Consider the following 15,622-nt stretch of genomic DNA (forward strand, 5'->3'; position numbering starts at 1 on the left):
CTGTGGCACTTAATATGAAGCTTTCTGAGGAGGTGCCAAGGGAAGCCATTTATGGGAGGTACCACTAGTGGCACTCTGCTGCAAAGCCACCTGGAGGCATGCTTCCCTCAGGAGAGAGCCACGTGCACTATAGGAGTCTGCCTTAGGATAGCACATTGGAACCAGGAAGAGAAATCTTTTCCTCCTCCAGTGTCCCTCCAGTGCCCTCTGTTGACAAACCTTAATGTCATGCCACCTGACCAGAATTCAGAAATTCCTTTTTTTAAAACTCCATTATCACAGAGCAGACAAAGAAAAGCAGATTTGTATCTGAAAAGCAATGAATTGATAACTGGTACAGTTATATAGAGGAAAAGTTCATGAACCATGTTTTCTGACAAAATTTTTAATTGTACCTAATACAAGGTAATCAGTTGCTTCTCCCCACCCCCTTTTTTTAATCATTCTTTTTCTCCTTTTAAAACAAGAGTGATTGTGGTTCTCCATTTTATAGTATTTCCTCTTGAATTATCAGTTGCAGAAGATTCATTAGAGTTGGATTCCCAGTTGTGTTGGGTATCACCTTATCTGCTAGAATGAATGCCGGATGGAAACCAACATCACACCAGCCAGTAAATTCTGAAGTTGACTATCTTCCTATGCATTACTTATTTTGTTTAAAAATGTAGAGGTTTTGTTAGGAGTGGTGGTTTGGAGTTATATACCCCAGAAAAACATGTAAACTTAATCTCTTCCTGTGGGTGTGAACTCATTGTAAGTAGGATCTTTGGCTGAGGTTAATTTAGTTAAGAGGTGGCCCAACTCAGTCAGAATGGGTCTTAATCCTATTACTGGAGTCTTTTATAAGCAGAATGAAATTCAGACAGAGAAAGTCACAGGAAGCAAGAACCTAAAGGTCAGTGGAACCCAGAAGAGAAGGGAGAGGTCAGGAAAGGCTGCATGTACATTGCCATGTGACAGAGGAGCCCAAGACCAAGGATAACCAGCAGTCAGTCCCAGAACCCCAGTCTTCGGGAAGAAAGCATCGCCTTGATGATGCCTTAATTTGGACCTCTCCTAGCCTCAAAACCATGAGCTAATAAATTCCCATGTTTAGGCCAACCATTGTATGGTATTTGCTTGAGCAGCCAAGGAAACTAAAACACAAGGGTCCCAGGTTTTAACCAATTCTTCCCTTATCATTCCAATACCAGTGTCTGGGCATGCAGCAAGTTCTTTTCCTTGTAAGATGTCACTGATTTTTTTTCAAAATGTTTTTCAGTCAGTAATAATAGGCTTATCCTTTCTAAAGCATCAGAAGCATTTGAATTCAATTCTCTTAGGAAAAAGGGTATTTGTTTTTGTACAAAGAATTGATTTTAAAAAAGGTTTTATTATGATGTTGACTTCCAGTTGGAAGGCAACCTTCTTGGACTTCTTTATGAAGGATGAGATCTCCTCTCTCTCCCAGGAGTTTCCAAGCCAGAGAAAAGTTCTTTTCCTTCCTGAGCCACCAGACAGGAAGGAAATCTTAACATGAAGCTTTTTTGAAGATATAGATGATTTCTACATTCCACATACATTTAGTGTGTAACCTCTATCATCTAAGCTCTGCATTAGGTACTGATTCTGATATTTAAAAGAAAAAAAAAGCTAGACAGATTTAGAGAATGCGCACGAGATTGAGGTCATTTATTTTGTGTTTCTACTTGCTAGGGGACGTGTCTCTGTGTGTCTTAGGATGCTTCCTTTTCTTGTTCACTGTTTTGCATCAAATCTGACTTTGTGTTTCCATCTGAATTTGTAACCACTCTGACCTCCATGCTGTGCATGATGTCACTAATTCAGCTGGTTGTGATTTGAATAGAGTCAAGTTATAAATTGTGGTTAGTGCTTCACTAAGTTGTCTCCACCTGGACTCTGCTCATCCTGTGTGGAATGCAGCTCCTAGCTGCTATCCCAAGTGCTTAGCTGGCAATACCTCATAACAGTTTTCCTTGTCCTTACCTCCTCTCTTTCTATTTCCTACTCTTCTCATCTCTGGTTTCCATTTAGATGCTGACATCAGAAGGAGCACAGCCTCAAGCAGCAAATCCTTTATTTCCTCCCAGTCCTTGTGAGTACTTTTTATAAAACCTTGGGGCATGTGGAAAAACCTTGGATAAAGGGTCCAAATTCACAAAGAGGCAAGGCTAAAATCACAGACCTGCCTGATGGTGGCGAACCCAAGGAAAGAGCTGAAAGAGCTTTGGTCCAAACTGGGTGGGCTCTGTTAGAGGCAACACTCTTGGTGTGGACTGTTCCTTCTCTGCTGTAATCTGATCATACCAGAACCCCCCTCCCCCAGAAGATGAGGTCTCAAAAGAGGGATCAGTGATCATGATATTTGATTATGAAATGAGATTGAACAGAGTTCACCGGATGGAACCAGTTAGAGGAAATAATAGCTCATTTAGGAAAAATAATAGTATTTTATAGTCTACAAAACAGTTTTCCTCACTTTATTTTGTAACAGGCATCATACTCCCCATTTTGCAGTTAAAGAAACTTAAAGGAAAGTGACATAAGTCCTTGCCTAGAAGGGCCATGTAATGGTCACAGAGCTAAGTGGGATTTGAGCCGAGGTCTTAGAACTATAAGACCAGTATTTATTCTTGTTGCACTATACCACATGTCTCTAAAGAGGATGAGAAAAGAAGGTGAGCAGGCTGGGGGTGCTACAAGTGTTCTGTCAGCCCAGAAGTTACTGAATATGGTATCAGATCCTGAAACATAGGCTCCCATCTTCCTCTTTTCCCTATGCTCAGCCTTCCTTGATTTTCTTCTTTACAGCTCCCACTGCTTCCTTAACTCTACATCTGCTGAAGCAGTGGCCATGGGACTTCTGAAGCAGTTTGAAGGGATGCAGCTCCCAGCCGCCTCAGAGCTAGAGTGGCTAGTCCCAGAGCATGATGCTCCTCAGAAGGTAGGGGTTCTTTAGCCCTTCTTCTCCATCCACTGTCCAACCCCAGTAGGCTATGAGCCTTTCTGACCTTGTTCTCCTTTGTCATATGTTTCCAGTCTGTCATGGGCCTGTACAATTACTTCCTTACTCAGAAGCAACTCATTACCTATCTGTTGAATGAATACATTCTTGCCTGGGTTTCCCTAGCAACGGTCAAAATAGGAGATTGGCTTCTTCACTGTCCTTATTCCATATGACTGCTCATAGACCTAGAGGTGGAACTCCTAAGCTGTGACCACCATTGAGATGCTATGAAAAGGCAAATTATTCATATTCTTTTTTTGCTCTGCAGTTGAGTCTGTCAGGCATGAAGCACCCTGGCATATCAGGGGTCCTGGAGGTAAGGGCAGAGACAGCATCAGCAATGGGTGCCACCACTTTGGAATGCTGTTTCTGTTCCTTTTGCTTTTTGGATGCCCTCACTTCTAGTCCCTTGGTGCCTTATTGATGTTTCGAGGACCAAAGTTCTCAGAAGTCCTTACCAATGTAATGGTCTTCCTAAAATGCATTTCACTAACTGTGCTTCTGTCATGGCCAGAAAGGTCAAGCATTTGTGTTTCCCTAGACTGTCCAAGTTAGATCACCCTTTTCCTTTTCTCCTGCAGCTCCTGCCCATCCCTGATTCACTGCCCATCTCACCAGATGATGGGCAGCATGCTGACATCTACAAGCTGCGTATTCGTGTTCGTGGGAACCTGGAGTGGGCCCCACCTCGGCCTCAGATAATTTTTAATGTTCATCCAGCCCCAACGTGAGTAGCCAATGGCTATGTCTTTTGTGAAATAGACACATCCTCTTTGGATTGTCAGGGTTGTCTCTTCATGCTCTTGTCTCTTCCTCCACTTACATATACCTCTCATGCAGTTCTGTTCGTCTTTAAAGGCAGAGGGAGAGGATTATTCATCTTCTCCTCAAGTCTTACTCTCAGTCCTCCCCTCCATTACCAAAGCTAACTGGAAATAATATCTTTTAGTGCTAGCATTCCCGTCCTGTTAGCTTCCTCCCAATAGTTTTGTGAATTTACTATTTTTACCTTTTCTGTTGAAGATGGATGCCTTTCTCCCTTATCGTTCTCTCCCTTTTCGTATTTCTCATCCCTTGTATTTGTACAGAATGTGCGGTTCACTATAGAGAGACCTGGCCAGACCTAAATTCTAAGCTTTTGCACTCTGTTTGAACCCGTACTCCGATAGGTTCTGTATTTGTCAGGGTTCTCTAGGGAAACAGAACCAACAGGAGATATATATATGTGTATATATAGTAGGTAAATATTATGAGATTTTTTTAATAGGAATTGGCTCATGTGATTGTGTACATGGACTAGTCCAAATGCTGTAAGGCAGGCCACAAGCTGGGAATGCCAATGGAGGTTTTCTGTGAATTCCCCAAGAGAAGCTGGCTGGGTGAAATAGAGATGGAAAGTCATCCTTCTGACTGCTGAACTCATCACTTCTTCTTTTAAGGCCTTCAACTGATTGGATGAAACAGTCTCCTCAGTAAGGTGCAATCACTTACTGATGATTTAAATCCATGAACTGTCGTCACTGTAATGATCAGGCCAGTGCTTGCTTGACCATACAACTGGACACCATCACCTGGCCAACTTGACACATGAACTTAAACCATCACAAGTTCATTTTGGCCAACACTAAAAATAATAGGTGAATCCCCCTCTCTTCTCACACTTAATAAGAGCCCTTGTTTGTATCTTCATCCTTTATACCTCAGGCCTTGTGTAGCTGGTATCTATCAGTCCCCTCTTCTTCCCCTTTCTTCAGGAGGAAAATTGCTGTGGCCAAGCAGAATTACCGCTGTGCAGGATGTGGCATCCGGACTGACCCTGGTGAGTATCTTCTCCTACCCTCATACTGCCTCAAGGGTTTTACCTTCTCCCACATTTGGGAGAAAGGGGGCTGATCAGAGAGGTAGTAAGAAGAGGTGGCAGGGCAGCATTTGGGAAAGAGAGAAAAGGGAACTAGAGGGGAAGGGGTAGGACTAGGCAAGACTACCAGCAGTCAGAGGGAAATGGTTTCTGGGAACACGTTACTGGGATTGTATACTGGAGAAAAATTGGGTCACTTCAGCCAGATTCTTGGAGGCTGAGTCTTACCAACTCTGGCAGGGTTGTTTACTCAGTGGCTTCCAGAGTGGGCACAGAAAACACAGGCCCCACTATTTAAGTTTCTTCCAGCTTTGAAGAGTTCAAACAGAGGTGGGAATAGCAGTGCTGCCTCACCAGCTTGTAGATGCGAAAGTGACATTAGCCTTTTGGCTTTCCTATTTTTCCAGATTATATCAAGCGGCTACGGTATTGTGAGTACTTGGGCAAGTACTTCTGTCAGTGCTGCCATGAAAATGCCCAGATGGTCATCCCAAGCCGGGTTCTACGCAAGTGGGACTTCAGCAAGTATTATATCAGCAATTTCTCCAAGGACCTGCTTAGTAAGATCTGGAATGATCCTCTCTTCAATGTGCAAGACATCAACAGCTCCCTCTATAGGAAGGTCAAGCTACTCAATCAAGTCCGGGTAAGGCCATGGAAAAGCCATTCTCACTGCCTCCCTCTGTTCATAACAGGCTTTCTCAAGATCATCATATTTATTTTTTTCACGATATCATAACTATGACAATCTCATCCTTCATGCTCTCTGTATGTACTTTCTTAATCTCTTCCCATTTCTGAGATATCTAGCTAGCTAGAGTCTCAAACCTGGTAATGGCAGCTGTGAAGCTATAGATAGTGCTTGATGGCAAAGTCAAGATTTCTCCCTTCACTAAAATATTGTTGACTAGAGAATTGTGTATCAGGTGGGAAACTAAAATTCTGGAGTTCTCTTCCTAGCTGCTCCCAGCTGGGTATGTCGTGATTTGGACAGACTCATCAGCCCACTAGTCTGTCTAGTCTGCCTTGCTAAGGGGCCTTCCCTGACTGGAGACCACATTGGAGTAAGTTGTTGGGTTAGAGGACAGTCTAGCTCTGTCTGCTGCATGCAAAGCATCTAGACTCTGAATGTTTAAAGGCACAGGTCTTTCTTAAATTCTAACAGTGCTTTCTCCCCACTTCTTCAGCTTCTGCGGATCCAGCTATATCACATGAAGAACATGTTCAAGACGTGCCGACTGGCCAAAGAGTAAGTCCAAATTTTATGGAGGCCAGGAACCAGAAATTGGCCCTTGGTATGTGAAGGAGAGTCATCTTGGAGAAAAATCCAAAAATGGTACATGAGAAACCACAGCAGTGACTATGTCAGTGTCCTTTTCTATAAAAGGCTAAATCCATGGTTATTTTATCCAGGGTGGGCCCAGTGCTCTTCACAAGCTGGCACGGATCACATGGCTGGAAATTATAAAAGTCACTTCTGCCATCCAGACACGCAGCAGTGTGGGAATGGTGGTGTGGCCTGAAACACCCAGGCCAGCCTGAAGCTCCAAGGCTGCCCCTGGTGTTGCTCACCCTTATTTCTTCTGCTGGGACCCTTATCTCTCCTGTTTCTTAATAGGAATCCTTCTACTATGATATACCATACAAAGTGTTCGTTCCCTGCCTCCACCTCTTCCCTTCATTTCCTATAGGCTCCTGGATTCCTTTGACACAGTTCCAGGCCACCTGACAGAGGATCTACACCTGTACTCACTGAATGACCTGACTCTAACCAAGAAGGGGGAGCTGGGGCCCCGGCTTGCTGAGCTCACCAGGGCAGGGGCTGCCCATGTAGAGCGATGTGTGGTGAGAAATTCTTGTTCAAGTATGCAGCTGGGCCCTTGCTTAGGAATTTGGGGAAATGGAGTGGACTCAGGGTTCTTGCCATTTAGCTCCAGGAAGTTGAAATAGACTTTCAAGACTGTGCGAGAAATGGGACAGGACTGTTATTCCTTGGGTTGGTGAACAGCTAAATCATCAGACCTAGAGAACCTAGAATTGGAAGAGGATTTGGTCCTGGCATTGCCCCTGAGTAGCTCAGGGCATGCCTGAGTAGGTCTTCACAAAAGAGTTGTCATGATGGGGTAGGAGAAATCCTGGACTAGGATCTGGAGAGAGAGTGGGTCTTGGCTTTATCAGTTTCAATCACTGTTACCAAAAGAAATATTTTTGTCCTCTCTGAGGTAAACCTCAATTTTCTTGTGTCTAAACTGAAGATAATAAATAATACCTACTGAACCTTCAGTATTTTTGAGGAATGACAAAATGACTTATATGAAAGTATTTCATAAACTTCAAATATTCTACAAATGTGAGTTGTTATTGTTCTTGATACACTCAACCTGCCAGAATTCAGAAATTCCTTTTTTAGAACTTCCCATCTTAGAATAGCCCAGTTTGTGTTCCTGTGACTGTCCCAGGATTAGCACTTAAATGGCATGTCTGTAGAGAATACTATTTGGCTGTGGGAACTGGAAAGATTTCACTATAAACTGACTCAAGGCTGGGTATTATTTTGGAGGAACACCCTTACCCTTCACATTTTACCTCATTTGGCTGTGGTTTCTATTTCAAAGTAAAATCATTATCCAGTCTGGAATATTGACTTTAGGCACCATTCCTTGCTTCTTTTCCTTTCTTCTGGGGGTAGAGGTTTTTTGAACTTGTGCCTCTCTTTTCTCCACCTTAAAGCTTTGTCTAACACTACCCAGTCTTGGCCCTAGTTTGGCCTCTTCCCTGCAGGTGGTAAAACCCCTCAGAGGCCACTCAGTTTTGTTTTGTTTTGTTTTGTTTTTTAATAATTTATTTCTAGTTGAGGTAAAATACATAACATAGAAATAGTTTTAGCCATTTTAAGGGGACAATTCTTTGCCATTAGGTACATTGATGATATTGTGTAAAACTTTTATCACTATCTATTTCCAGCCTATTTTCATCACCCCAAACCAAAACTCATATTCATTTAGCAATAACTCTCCATTCCCTCCTCCCCCAACTCCTGGTAACAACTATTCTGCTTTCCATCTCTATGAATTTGCTTATTCTAAGTATTTCATTTAAAAGAAATTATACAATATTTGTCCTTTTGTGTCTGGCTTACTTCACACAACATGATATATTCAAGGTTCATCCATATTGTAGCATGAACTAGTACAAACTGGTGTACACATATCTGACCAAGTTCCTGTTTTCAGTTCTTTGGGGTATGTACCCAGAAATGGGATTGCCGGGTTATATGATAATTCTATGCTTAACTTTCTGAGGAACCGCCAAACTGTCTTCCACAGTGGCTACACCATTTTATATAGCCACTAGCAATGTATGAGGGTTTCTATTTCTCTATATCCTCACCAACACTTATTTTCAGTTTTTTAGTATGAAGTAGTATCTCATTGTAATTTTAAATTGCATTTTAATGATGTCGAGCATCTTTTCATGTGCTTTTTGGCCATTTGTATATCTTCTTTGGAGAAATGTCTATTCACGTCTTTAACCTATTTTTTAAATGGATAGTTTATCCTTTTGTTGTTGAATGGTTGGAGTTCTTTATATATTCTGGATATTAAACCCTTATTGGATATATGGTTTCCAAATATTTTCTCCCATTCTATAGATTTTTTCACTTTCTTGATAGTGTCCTATTATCCACAAAAGTTTTTGAGGAAGTCCATTTTATCTATATTTTCTTTTGTTGCTCATGCTTTTTTTGTAAAACCTAAAAATCCATTGCCTACTACAAGGTCCTGAAGATACTTCCCTATGTTTTCTTGTAAGAGCTTTATAGTATTGACTGTTATATTTAGGTCTTTGATCCATTTTGAATTAATTTCTGTATGTGGTGAGGAGAGGCAGGGGTTCACACTCATTTTTTGCATGTGGATTTCCAGTTTTCCACTCAGTTTTTATATATTCCATCCCCTCCCCTCCCTGTATTCACCCTCTTGGGCCAGTTCCTAATGTGCTGCCCTAATTTTGCTGCCTGTCTCTTTCCTCCCAGCTCTGCCAAGCCAAGGGCTTCATCTGTGAGTTTTGTCAGAATGAGGATGACATCATCTTTCCTTTTGAGCTTTATAAATGCCGGACCTGTGAAGGTGAGGTGTGGGGCTAGAAGTGGGGCAAACAAGACTGAACACAAGTTAATTGTTTTCCCTTCAGTCACCCCTGTTGGCAAGAGTTTGGTTTGATTCCTGTGTTTCAGCACAGGAGCAGAGCCATGATGGTGAGAAGGGCTATGTGACTTTAGCTTGAGATAATACAAATGATTCTCCTTTCTCTCTCTCTCACCTTCCCAACCTAAATAGAGTGTAAAGCATGCTACCATAAAGCTTGCTTCAAATCTGGAAGCTGTCCCCGGTGTGAGCGGTTGCAGGCCCGGCGGGAACTGCTGGCCAAGCAGAGCCTGGAGTCCTACATGTCAGACTACGAGGAGGAACCCAACGAAGCCTTGGCCCTGGAAGCCACCATTCTGGAGACCACCTGAGGAAAGACTGTTTAGCCCAGCCTATCTAGGGGCTAGACTCACACCTAATGCACAACTGAGCCACCCTTTAAAGGACTTTCCCCATGGGGGCTTTTTTTTTTTAATTATTATTGTTATTTTTTTAATGACTTGTCTGACATCCATGTGTAGTCAACCTGTCTGGCCTTTTTGGGTTGGTGAGATCCAGTCTGCTGGACAGATGATTTGTAGGCACCAGGTTTTTCCTTCAGAACTAACACTTCGGTCCCTAACTGAAGCTTCTAGTACCTCTGTTAGGGTTATGGACTGCCAGACTCAATTCTTCTGACATCCATGGTCTTCTCTAATAGGTGCAGATCTGCTTTCAGCTACATCTAAAGTATCATTTCTGGTTTATTTTCTTTTAATGTTGGACTTTCTGAGCCAGGCCTTTTTCAACAAACTCCCTTCTCCTTTGCTGCTGAAACGGGTGGGTAGAATTTTTTCTCTTCGAAATCCTGGAATAAGGTCAGACTGTGCCCTGAGGAGAAGCAGCAGAGAACAGGATTACATCATGGGCATTCTGGACCAGCTCATTTTGGTCTTTTGGGGGCCAAGAAACAGCATCACTACTACTCTGGAACCCTCAGAGGCCTCAAGGAGGCAGCTATGACTTCCATCATTGAGATATTCTAGGCACTGAAGATGCCACAAACTGACTTTCTTTATGTACCCTGGTGGGCTTGGCACAAAGGACAGAGCTGATGCTTAGACCAGGCCCATCTGTAGCCTTACACAGCAGGCATAAGTCAAGCAACAACTCTGTTACTTTAAAGAGCATTTATTCATCAGAGGAGCAGTTGGCCTGTTAGGTGTTAAGACTCCCTTTAGTCAACTTAGCTCTTTCATACAGCTGTGATCTTTCAAGGTCAAGCAAGTCCCTGAGGCCATCCTAGGTTGAGGACAGAAACCCTAAACACCACCTTATTAGTGGGTCCTTTACTCTACCCTGATCTTTCAGATGGTCACTGTGGCTCTGAATAAAAGGATGGTCCAACTAAACTCTGTTTCTCCCCTTCCTGAAACAGAGCTGGGACCCTCCCTGATGGGCTTATCTCTTGCCTTAGCTTCTTTTCTCAAAGTTGAAGAAAAAGCTTCCTACTATTAATGGTGTTATAGAACTTGACAGTTTGTGGATGTGAGTGTGAATATTCCTGCGTTCTTGGAATAATAAGAGCATTTATGCCAATGTCAATTATGCACTTAACTCTTTATCTAGCCTAGTGATATTCATATGTTAAGTCATCCTTTTTATATTACTAATTTTATTGCCTCTCCCCACCCCCACACCCTTTTTAATGGATGTTTTAATGGGAAAGTTTTTGGATGGGGCCATGTATGTTTGCAGTATTCTTTAAGTTGCTTTAGCTTCTAATCTCTAGACCTAACACAGGGTCAAGGTTGCTGCTCTGAGAGCCAGCAGTTCTGTGAACTAAAACCCAGGGCATTTTTGTTCTGGGACTGGCTTCTTCCTGTGTACCTGTCTTCCCATAGTTGGTTTCTAGTAGAAAAATTTTGGCTTGGGCACTGTCTTCAGAAGCTGAACAGAAAGTTGCACATGGTTGGTGGAAGCTGATGAATGCCTGAGCTGGAAGTAACAAGGAGTCTCACAAGGAAGTAGAAGGGGCTTTAAGGTAATGAACAGAGCTGAGGCTCCACCATAGCAAGAGGGAACATGTAGGAATTAGCCCATGCGGTTGGTTCCTCTGCCTCACACTTGGGATCTGAAGGCTATATCAGGCTGGAAGACCCTGAGGCTGTTCGCACTTCAGTTCATGGTGAGGCTGTAAAAGCCAAGGCCTCGAGCCCAGCTCAGTCTTTGAAGGGCTGACAGGAAGCTCCCATTCCCCACAAACCCAAGTCGCACTAAGAGTTAGACTCTAGGTTCAGACTCGAGGGTTTTGTAAAAATGGTGAGCTCTATTTCAAGTTTTTGTTGAAATTACAAATCCATCCCCTTATTCTCCAAGTCACTACACTGGAGGAGAGATGTATTCTCTTACTGTCCTGCCCATTTCATATTAGCGTAGAGTCAAGGATAGAAAGTGCTGAAACAGTTTCTAAAGCTGAGATCAGCAATCTTTTATGCTCCTGGTTTTTCACTTATTTTTCTCCACCTGTCCCACCCCATCCCGTTAGATTGTGTATCTGTTTTAGTGACCCTGATGCTAGGCTGTCATCACTGTCCAAATACCCTTTAATTTATTTATTTGAGAGATGGGGAGAGAGGGCAGAGGATAGGATGTTTTAAAAGCACTTTGCAAAAATCCCCTGCTCTTGTGGGGACAAGCTTTGGAATGCACTGAAGAGAGTTCCTTCTGAATGAAATGAGAGGGAAGACGTGTTCTTTTCTGTAAATAAAGGGAAAAATAAATAAACCAGTTTTCTTACAAGGTCAAGATTCAAGACAGCAGAAGAGTGGAAGGCAAATATTTTCCACTTAATGAGGCTGTTATTGACTTTCTCTGCCAAGGCTTTAGAGCTTTTGTTGAATTCATGTAAAAGGAGCAAGAGTCTAAATAGAGATGTTTTGTGAATGTACAACTCATGTTCTGAACTGGATTTCTACTTGCTGTAGTTCTTGCACAGCCTAACAGTTCATCACGTCTTTAATAAACTAAGGAAATAAAATTCTGCCTTTTGTTTACCTGCCTTGACTATGAAGAAATGGTGTTACAATTTTTCAATTTCATGCATTTGAAAATGCAAAGATGTCCATGTTATAATACCAAGAAAACTGGGCTTTAAGAGTTCAGGAAAAGTGGGTTGTCACTGACTTGCTATGACTTGAAGTAAGTCATTTCACATCATCAGGTGTCTGTTTCTTTGGGTGTAAAATGACACGATTAGACTATGTGGCAGATAGACCTTTCCAACACACAGGATGTTCCCCCCTACCCATCCCCCCCTTTGTATGACTATCACTTTTAAAAATGAAGAAGTACTCATCCTCTCTACAGTATCTGAACTATCTTAGATGATTCAGTTTCCACTTCTGTAAACATCTGACTCTGTCTTCCTCTCTTATGCTCCCTGGCCATTGGAACTCCAGCTCCACCCTGTAACTTTACTACCATTTCCCCTTGGATGTCCCTTTGTCATCTCCAACCAATATGTCTAACACCAACATAAGTATATGTTCTCCAAACCTAACCTTTTAGACACCCAGGTTTGAAAATTTAGTTACGTTGACTCCTTCCTCTCTGAATCAGGTGGCATGTCTGACTCTTAAAGGCATTATCTCTTTCCCACTACTTGTCATCAAGTTCTGTTGATTCTTCTCCTTAGATCTATCATGTTCTTTTTCTACCACCAGCACCCCAATTCAGGCTCTTATCTCACGTCAACTATCTCCAGTCATGCCAATCTCCTATTCACTCGCTCATCAAATATTTTAGTACATAATATATGCTAGTTTCTGTGCTAACCTTGGAGTCTTGTGGGGGAGATAGACATTACATGAAGTTGCCGAAATAAATGTCATTACAAGATGTAATAAGAGCTATGAAGGTAAAGAGCAGATGCCTTAAAAAAGAGTAACAGGGAGACCTGATTTAGATTGGAGCAGGAGCTTACTTGCTCTGAGAAAGTGGTATTTCACCCATGACCTAAAGAATGAGTAAAAAATTAGCCATGCTCAGAGTAGGGAGAAAAGGGTGCCAGACAAGCAATAGCACATGTGAAGTTCGTAAAACGAGGAGTTTAGGCACAGAACTGAAAAGGGACTGTAGATTTTATGCTAAGAACACTGGACAGCCATTGAAGAGCTTTGATCAGAGGACTGGCTCATCAGCTTAAAATTTAAGTGCATTGGTGTCCAGTTTGCAGGGAATGAGTATAATAAAACAAGAATAGAAGCAACGGGACGTGCTTCTAGGGAGACAGCTGCAGTGGTTCAGAGGAGGAATTAAGTTGTTTTACACTAGGGTGCAGTATGCCATTGTCATTACTGTCCCCTTATTAGCCCAAAACCTCTAAAATCAAGATAAGGTCCAAATGTTCTGTTCCGACTCTGATATGTTTAAGCAAGGAACAAAATGGGGGAGAGGCGTGCGCAGGATGTTGAAAGATCTGGAAAAAATTAGAGAAGCCAACGAAAATTAACTACGAAGTCTCAGGGCAGGAACCAGGGCAGCTCTGCAAATCTCGGCTGCAGAATCTGCAGACCTCTTGAGCCTGCTGCTCGAGTACAGTTATGGCTATGGTGGGAACTTTGAACCTACTCCAAAGAAAGGGGAACTGTGAGCTGGACAGTAGTGCACCGAGGTATTGATCTAGGTGGGAGTTTTAGTGACCCACCCTCTGAGAGGCCACAGCAGACCAGTGCCAGATAAGATACAAATCTCAAACATTGAGGCACAGATGACCTGGTAAAATCTAGGCAGCAAGCCCCAGATAAGTCCTTTCCTTTTCTCTCACAGGCCCAGGAATTTCTCTCCAGTTTTCCTTTCAAACAGTGACATCTGTAGTTCCCAGCTGGCTTTAGCTCCCAACTGACCCACTGCAGGAACAGAAGCCAGCCTCCCAGCTTCTCCCTCAGGCTTCAGTTTCCACTGCAAGCATAGACTAATCCTTTAGTACTAGCAGCAGTTAGGGGTAAACAAGGAGGTAAAAGGCATCTTTCTCTCCTTTGCCCCCCTACCCTATCCCCAAGCCTTTTTTTCTACTTGGAACCTAGAGGAAAGAAATTCAACCTAGATGCCAACAGTGGATCTTTCCACATGAATGACTAAAGGAAGATTAAGTATTTCAAGGAAGAAAAAAGAAAACCCAAACTCATTCTCTTCCTGCTTAACCACTGAAAATCCTACAACTGTAGATCCAACTTAAAGTCCTGACAAGCTGAAAAGCAGGAATGAAGTTTGCAGAGGAAAAAAGGAATAAAAAGAGCTTTTTTCACCCCTCTCCCTTTTAATTATTTAATATTTAAATTTAACTTTCTAATACAGTCATGTGCTTAAATGCCACTAAAAGGTATACAAGGGAAAGTCTCCCTCCCATTCCTGTATCCCATCTGCCCAATTTCTATCTAGCCCCTAAAATAGCCACTGCCAAAGGTATTATTACTTTTCTGTTCATCTTCCCAGAGTTTCTTTATGCATGCAAGCAAATAAAAATATATATTCTTATTCTGCCCCCATACTATATATGTGTTTCTGTTCTGTGCCTTGCTTTTTTTTCTTTTAACACTATATCTTAAGGACATTTTTATATCAGTACATGAAATGTTTCCTTATTCTTTTTTATAGCTGAATATTTTCCATTGTATGACTGAATCATAATTTACATAACTGGTCCCCTACTGATGAACACTAAAGTCGTTTTCAACATTTTATTAATACAAACAATACTGCAATGAAAAATCTTGTCTATAGATCATTTCACATGAGTTCAAGTATATTTGTAGGATAAATTCTCCAAAGTGGAATAGCTGGCACAGAAATCATGCACATTTGTAATTTTGATAAATATTGCCCACTATGGTGGACGAAAGGAGGCTAGAGCAATGGTAAGGACGGAAAGCATTACTGTGGGGTCAAACTCCCCTGCCTAAAACTCATCAACAGTTCTCTCCCCTATAAGATAAAGTTTGGCACATAAAGGACCTTCAATATATAGCCACACTTTAGCTTCCTAGCCTCATTTCCTGCCATTTCCTCAACTACTAAAAGTTTCCCAAATAGACCTTGATCTTTCCTCCTTTAAGAGCTAACTTGGCTATACCTGAGCTTTTCCTGGCTGCATTCTACTCTACCCATCCTTTGTGAGCCCTTGGCATTCATCCAAACCTCCTGTTACAGCACTTCTTACATTATTATTTATTTATTGTTTTCCCTAATAGAATGACAAAGTGAATGAGTGGAATGAGTGGATGAATTGCCAGGTAGCTATTCAAATGTCAGGAGCTGCGTGTCCTATGTGGGGGCTGGTGGATAGATGAAATGACCTCTTGAGGGCACTTCCTGCCAAGGACTGCCTTTGCGGTTGCAATGGCACCCACTCACCACTGTCCTCTTTAATCATCCTACACTCAGCAGCCCTCCCTCTGCAAAAACCCAACAACATCCCCAAAGATCTAGTACCAGCCCTTCCAGATTAAGCGGGAAGGACCCATGCTGAGGCTTTAGGCAGGGTGGAGGCCCTGAGAGGGTCACACATGCTCTTGCCGGCTGCCTCAGTTTCATAGTCACTCAGGTCCTGCAGTCAGGTTAATCTGGTCA

At 42.3% G+C, this 15,622-nt stretch overlaps 1 protein-coding gene across 3 annotated transcripts in view; it reads left to right on the forward strand.

Moving 5' to 3' along the window:
- The window catches only part of RUBCN (rubicon autophagy regulator), a 99,116-nt gene extending 87,084 nt beyond the window's left edge, over positions 1 to 12,032 (forward strand). For all 3 annotated transcript variants that reach the window (XM_037837479.1, XM_037837471.1, XM_037837474.1), the window contains 9 exons: positions 2,035 to 2,095; positions 2,812 to 2,944; positions 3,589 to 3,734; positions 4,762 to 4,826; positions 5,273 to 5,511; positions 6,053 to 6,114; positions 6,557 to 6,710; positions 8,902 to 8,995; positions 9,206 to 12,032. In XM_037837479.1, coding sequence (XP_037693407.1) covers positions 2,035 to 2,095; positions 2,812 to 2,944; positions 3,589 to 3,734; positions 4,762 to 4,826; positions 5,273 to 5,511; positions 6,053 to 6,114; positions 6,557 to 6,710; positions 8,902 to 8,995; positions 9,206 to 9,384 — 1,133 coding nt within the window. In that variant the 3' untranslated portion in view covers positions 9,385 to 12,032. The remainder of the gene's footprint in view (positions 1 to 2,034; positions 2,096 to 2,811; positions 2,945 to 3,588; positions 3,735 to 4,761; positions 4,827 to 5,272; positions 5,512 to 6,052; positions 6,115 to 6,556; positions 6,711 to 8,901; positions 8,996 to 9,205) is intronic.
- Positions 12,033 to 15,622: the final 3,590 nt, after the last annotated feature.

The sequence above is a fragment of the Choloepus didactylus genome, chromosome 1 (genome assembly GCF_015220235.1).
Source record: "Choloepus didactylus isolate mChoDid1 chromosome 1, mChoDid1.pri, whole genome shotgun sequence".
Lineage (NCBI taxonomy): Eukaryota > Metazoa > Chordata > Mammalia > Pilosa > Megalonychidae > Choloepus > Choloepus didactylus.